Genomic DNA, 6,982 nt, shown 5'->3' with positions numbered 1-6,982 from the left:
CAATCATATTAAAAATATTTTTTACAATTCATTAAATTTAAAAATACATTTTAATCTTAAACAATCAACTTTATTCTAAAATGATATAAAATCAAATTACAACACAACAAACCAATCATATTAAAAATATTTTTTACAATTTATTAAATTTGAAAATAATCTTAATCTTAAACAATCAAATTTATTTTTAAAATTATATCACTCCACTATGAGTACAATAGTATTATCTAGTACTAATATATTTTAATATTTAGTAAAATAATATTCTTATAAGCTTTCTCAAAATTACCTTCCACATCAATTTAATACTCCATTTTACATTTATTTGATTTTAAATTTTTTTTTTAATAGAGTCCACTCTACCTTTTTAAAGCCCTTCTGGCAGTTTATTCTCCAACTCCCCAGTCACCATTGATTATTTACATTGGAATGTAACTCTCATGTGAAACTATGACAACGAGGTCTGGTTTAGTGAAACGCAAGGCACAATGGATTCTGCGAGTCGGTAGATGAGAGAAATTATTTACTTGCAGGTAATTGATCAATCTAATTTTATCTTGTTCTCTATTAATGCCAATCTAAATTCTATCGATTTATCATTTTGTGTTCAATTTATATAATTTGTTTTGGTTGCAGAAGTCATTTTACACTAATTTTACAAGTGCTGGTTTTTCCAATATCGCAGGCTTGAAGATTCTCAATAAAAGCTTGAAGGGTTGTAGCGTTTGCAGAAAAGGTTATGCCCATTTTCACATTTTAAAGAAAATGTCTGTCAAATTCGTCGCGGTTGTCGAATACCATCCACAGAGAATTGTATATCTATGCATTTAATGTATTCTTTTGTTATTAATATGAAACGTTTAATATCTTTGTTGGGATGGGGTAGCGATAGTTCTAGGGTTTCAGGGTCTATAATCCTGGGTTATTTTGTTAGGGTTCAACTTAAAGTTTTTGGATATTAGAAAATTGTATGAATTTATAATTTACTGTACAATGCCAGTTTAGACCTAATTGTCTAAATGGGTGCATCTACATGTTGGCGCTTATAATAGCTGTCACGGTCATGTTCGTAGTTTTTTAATTAAAATTGGTGAAACTTTGTCAAGTATGAATTTTTTGATAGGATTTGAACTATGCATGGGGCAAAGATGAGTAACACTCCCATAAATTCCAGTACAGCTTGAGGGCTACAGTCCAGCAAGCCGTTCTGTGGAGATCACCGCGATGGCACAGCGTAACAAAATCACTCCTTGCATTGAAGTAGCTGAGACTATTTGAGTACATCTCTTGCAAGTTGTTTCTGATGTCCTGTGCCGATTTTCAAAATTTAGTTCACGAATATGGAGTTATGTTGTGACCTTGGAATATAACTGCCAAAAATTTCCCCATAGTTTTCTGTTTTCCTATAGAAAACAGGACATTTTAAAGTTGTTGCCACTTCATTTATGTGCAAATTTATACCCTATGCTATACAATAGGAATCTCCAATTTATATACCTTCATGATTGACATTCAGACGCTACGGTTGGGCAGTAGTATTGAGAAAGAGCAACTTAGATAGGTAGAATGAAAGAGAATTCGTTTTAAATGTGAATCCCAGCAGGGATTCCACAAAATATGGAAAACTCAAAGAGTCTATTGAGATCTTGAGTACAAAAATAAATGTTGATAACCACATTTTTCTGGTTGTTATGCTTGTCGAATGTGGCCACTATATATCATTTAAAATTCTCTTTTACAGCTTGTTGGATCCTATTAAATTGTATATCACTTTTTTTTTCTTTCAGGTTGTGTTGGTAAACTGAATCTTATGTTAAATATATGATACTTCGGCCTTAACTGTGTATCATTTTAATCTGTTGTTTCAGGTTGTTGCGTTTAAAGCTGTATATCATGTTAAATATGTGAGGCTTTGGCTTGCTTATTGAAGTCATATATTTGCACATCTACAGTTGCATATTAGGAGAATTTTTGGCAGAGAAGGAAACTGCTTGGAAGAATGGGGTGTGTGTACATACCAGTACAAAATTCTGAGGAAGAAGTGAAAGTAGAACTAGATCAACTTCCAAGAGATGCCACCGACATTGTTGACATCTTGAAAGCTGAGCAAGCTCCTCTCAATTTATGGCTAATAATAGCAAGAGAATATTTCAAGCAAGGTAAAATTGAGGAGTTTCGACAAATACTGGAAGAAGGTTCTAGTCCAGAAATTGATGAGTACTATGCTGACGTGACGTATGAAAGAATTGCCATTTTAAATGCCCTTGGTGCATATTATAGCAATGTTGGTAAGATTAAGCCAAAGCAATCAGAGAAGGAGGAACAAATCGTTCTTGCAACAGGTTTCTATAACAAGGCCTCCAGAATTGATAATCTAGAGCCATCAACTTGGGTTGGAAAAGGCCAGTTGCTTTTAGTAAAAGGAGACCTAGAACAAGCATATGGTGCTTTCAAGATCGTGCTAGATGGACAGGCTGAGAATATTCCGGCACTTCTTGGTCAAGCCTGTGTGCAGTTCAACCGTGGACGGTATGCTGAATCATTGGAGTTGTATAAGAAGGCTTTACGAGCTTATCCTGGCTGCCCTGCAGCAGTAAGACTTGGTCTAGGCTTATGCCGCTACAAACTTGGTCAGCTAAAGAAAGCAAAACAAGCATTTGAACGTGTTTTACAGCTGGACCCTGAAAATGTTGAAGCTTGGGTTGCACTTGGAATAATGGAGTTGCAAGTTAATGAAAAAGGTAGTGTTCATGAAGGAATGGAAAAGATGCGGAGAGCCTTTGAAATATACCCGTACTGTGCAATGGCATTGAATCATTTAGCAAACCATTTTTTCTTTACGGGGCAGCATTTTCTAGTGGAACAGTTGACTGAGATAGCTCTTGTTTCGACAGACCACCCTCTCATGAAATCTCATTCATATTATAATCTTGCACGATCTTATCATAGCAAAGGTGATTATGAAATTGCTGGCCGCTACTACATGGCATCAGTCAAGGAAAGCCAGAAGCCACAGGATTTTGTGTTGCCATACTTTGGGTTGGGACAGGTTCAAATGAAATTGGGAGATCTTAAGAGTTCTCTCTCAAATTTTGAAAAGGTTCTGGAGGTTCACCCTGAGAACTGTGAGAGCTTGAAAGCTGTAGGCCATATATATGCTCAGCAAGGGCAGCGAGAGAAGGCTTTGGAAATTCTAAGAAAGGCAACTCGCATAGATCCACGTGATGCTCATTCCTTTATTAAGATGGGTGAGTTATTGATATCATCAGACCCCAGTGCAGCCTTAGATTCTCTTAACACAGCAAAGTCTCTTCTGAAGAAGAGCAGAGAAGATGTACCCATTGAATTGTTAAACAATATTGGGGTTCTTCATTTTGAGCGTGATGAACTAGAGTTGGCTCAGCAAACTTTCATGGAGGCATTAGGAAATGGTGTTTGGGTTGAATTCATCAATAAAAGCCCGAGTATCAATTCTGTAGTTTTTCCTGTGCGTTTAAAGGATATGGAATTCTTTCATCGACTAGAAGAAGAAGGCGTTTCACTTGAGTTGCCGTGGGATAAAGTAACAACATTATTTAATCTTGCCAGGCTGTTTGAACAGCTACATGACACTGAAAAAGCAAATCTTTTGTACAGGCTAATATTGTTCAAGTTTCCTGATTATGTGGATGCATATCTACGACTTGCAGCCATGGCCCAGGCTCGAAATGAGATCCAACTAAGCCTAGAATTGATTGGGGAGGCACTTAAGGTGGATAAAACCTCAGTAAATGCGATTACCATGCTTGGCAACCTGGAACTGAAAACAGATGACTGGCTTAAAGCAAAAGAAACAATTAAAACTGCACAAAATGTATCAGATGGTAAGGATGCTTATGCTGACATTTCTCTTGGAAACTGGAATTATTTTGCAGCTTCACGCAATGAGAAGAAGGATCCAGATGCGGAGGGAATACATCTTGATAAGGCTAGGGAACTGTATTGTAAAGTGTTGGCTCAGAGACCTGGAAATGTCTATGCTGCAAATGGGGCAGGCATTGTGCTAGCCGAAAGGGGTCATTTTGATATTGCAAAGGAAATTTTCACACAGGTTCAAGAAGCTGCAGCAGGAAACATCTTTGTTCAGATGCCTGATGTGTGGGTAAATCTAGCACATGTTTACTTTGCACAAGGACAGTTTGGGCTTGCAGTGAAAATGTATCAAAATTGTTTGAGGAAATTTTATTTTGGCACTGACACCCAAATTTTATTATATTTAGCTCGATCACATTATGAAGCAGAACAGTGGCAAGATTGTAAAAGAACGTTATTAAGAGCAGTACATTTGGCACCCTCAAATTACATGTTACGCTTTGATGTTGGTGTTGCCATGCAGAAGTTTTCAACTTCAACACTTCAAAAGCAAAAACGTACTGCTGATGAGGTTCGTCAAGCAGTGTCTGAATTAAAGAATGCGCTTCGTGTGTTTAGCCAACTGTCAGTAGTGCCAAGCCCTCATACACATGGCTTTGATGAGAAGAAGATAGAGTTGCATGTTGACTACTGTAAACACTTGCTTGATGCTGCCAAAGTTCACAGAGAAGCAGCAGAACGCGAAGAACAGCAAAGCCGTCAAAAGCTAGAAGTAGCACGTCAACTTGTCCTGGCTGATGAGGCAAAACGGAAAGCTGAGGAAGAACGAAGGATTATGATGGAAAGGAGAAAGCAAGAAGAAGAATTGCGGCGGGTGATGCAACAAGAGGAGCAATTTGAACGTGTGAAAGAATTATGGAAGAGTAAGCGTAAGGACAGGGATGATGATGATGATGAGGCTGGTCAGTCTGAAAAGAAAAGAAAGAAGGAAAAGAAGAAAAAGAAGAAGGATAAGGATCACAAGGCTTATGATTCTAATATGGAGGATCCTGATATTGCCATGGAAAATGAGGCAAATTATATGAGTGATAAGGCAGAAGCTGATGTGGAAAATGCCCAAGATCTTCTTGCAGCTGCAGGTTTAGAAGACTCTGATGATGGTGAGACAAATTCTCCAGTTTCAGCAAAATCACGAAGGAGACGTGCATACACTGATTCTGAAGATGAAGAACCCTTACAGAAACAGAGTCTGAGAGAAGATGATACTTTTGATGATGATGTCTAGGCTTCCTGAGGATTAACTAAACAGATTCCAAGGGAAGATGATGCATACAGTGATGATGGATAAGCTACCTAAACATTTAGTCAATCAAATATGCTTTGTCCCTTCTAAATCTGTTTGACATTGTTCTAAGTCCAAAACATCAATTGAATCATCTGTATGGAATCTTTAATTTTTTTCCATTTATTGTTTTATATGGGCAACCTATTCTTGTCCTTATTCTAGAACATTTTCTGTGTTCTTCAATGTATATGCTTTATCTTCCTATCAGATTCTAGATTAGAAGAACACACAATTGAAAATAGATTATCTATTTTCTTGAGGTTTAACCAAACAGATTCCAAGAGAAGATGATGCATACGATGACGATGGATAAGATACCTCAAAGTTTAGTCAATCAAATATGCTTTGTCCCTTCCAAATCTGTTTGACGTAATTAATTGAGATCTATTCAAAAAGCCTCAAACGAATCATCTGTAGGGCATCTTTACATTTTTTCTGTTTATTGTTTTTTATGGCAACCTATACTTGTCCTTTTTATAGATCATTTTCTGCGTACTTCAATGTATATGCTTTATCTTCCTATCAGATTCTAGATTAAAAGAACTGACAATTGAAAATAGATTACCTATTTACATATTTGAATCCCAAGTAATCAATTTGAAATAATACAAGTAAGTTATTCTGCCTTTAAAGAAATCTTGTGCTCTGTAATCTTCCCTTTTTGAAATAAAACAAGTTGAACCCCAAACAACTATCATTCAATTCCCATAGGCCTTAAACTTTTTCTCTAGGAAATGTGAGCATAATAATAACTCAAGAGGGATCATAATGCCGTAAAAGGGATCACTTAAGTTCTATTATAAAATGTGATTTTGATGAAGCGGGTTTCAAGTGAAACTTTAAAGTAAGATCTTTTCTAAGTAAAGTTTATTTTAAATAATCTATGTTTCTGGTAAGGGCATGGGAAAGGGTACCCAGCCACCTTCTATGCAACACTGTTTTCTGATTTTGTTTTCTTACAATAGATGAATATGAAGGTGTTTAATGTGGAAGGATGCTGGGGTACGAAAAATTAGAGCAGAGGCCGATTTTGAAATGGAAACAACTTTGGCTTCGCCCTGGGTACACCTCAGGTGCATTAGGGATGCTGTCGGTGCACAGTTGAAATCTGCTTGCTCACTGTTAATGTACCTGTGCGTCTGGGGCATGCCCCTGGGCATACTCATACCGGGTGCATAGGACTGGGGGTGTGAGCCTGGTAACTTAGTAATCCCTCTAGCAATGAAGGGGCATGGAGGAAAGCTGAAGAGGTATTTCTTTCGTAGGAAATTTCTATTTAAGTGAGACCAAACAAGGAGAGGACATAAAGATCAAGCATTTTTTTCCTTCCCCTTGGAGTTTTGGACTCTGACTTCAGGACAAAACCCCTCAAGTTCTGGAATTGAAGATGAAAAAACCCACAATTTGTTTGATTGATTTCATATAGGAGTCGCGCTGGGCCAAACTATTGAAATTTTATATTGATATTTATATTACACATGCACAGTAGGGGCATTGTGACTGGTTGAGTAATTTTGCATTATTTTTTGGTTGAAATATATCAAGTTTGTGATTGAGATCTGCACAAATAAAGAGGATCCTAATAGCTGGGTATCATCTGTCATACAAATCACTACAAATCACTGCCTCTAGACCACGATACTGGTTTGTTATGATCATTTATCATTTTTTGTTATTGATACATTACATCTTATGTGTTGCAGTGAAAAAGTTTTCATACTGCTAGAGACTAGTTTCCATATATATAAATTACATCGTTATTTCCAGGGCAGTGCTGCAAGATGG

The 6,982-nt window shown here is 36.9% G+C and overlaps 1 protein-coding gene across 1 annotated transcript; it reads left to right on the top strand.

The window, feature by feature from the left end:
* Positions 1-395: 395 nt before the first annotated feature.
* Positions 396-5,316, top strand: LOC149550819 (protein CTR9 homolog). The gene is made up of 3 exons (XM_089786383.1): positions 396-533; positions 686-736; positions 1,869-5,316. Exon 3 carries the CDS (start codon positions 2,000-2,002, stop codon positions 5,135-5,137), a length of 3,138 nt encoding a protein of 1,045 aa, XP_089642509.1. The 5' UTR covers positions 396-533; positions 686-736; positions 1,869-1,999; the 3' UTR covers positions 5,138-5,316.
* Positions 5,317-6,982: the final 1,666 nt, after the last annotated feature.

This window comes from Cupressus sempervirens, chromosome 6, assembly GCF_028749045.1.
Source record: "Cupressus sempervirens isolate cs-2001-9-10 chromosome 6, ASM2874904v1, whole genome shotgun sequence".
In the NCBI taxonomy this organism is placed as follows: Eukaryota; Viridiplantae; Streptophyta; class Pinopsida; order Cupressales; family Cupressaceae; genus Cupressus; species Cupressus sempervirens.
This window is presented reverse-complemented; position numbering and strand designations above follow the sequence as displayed.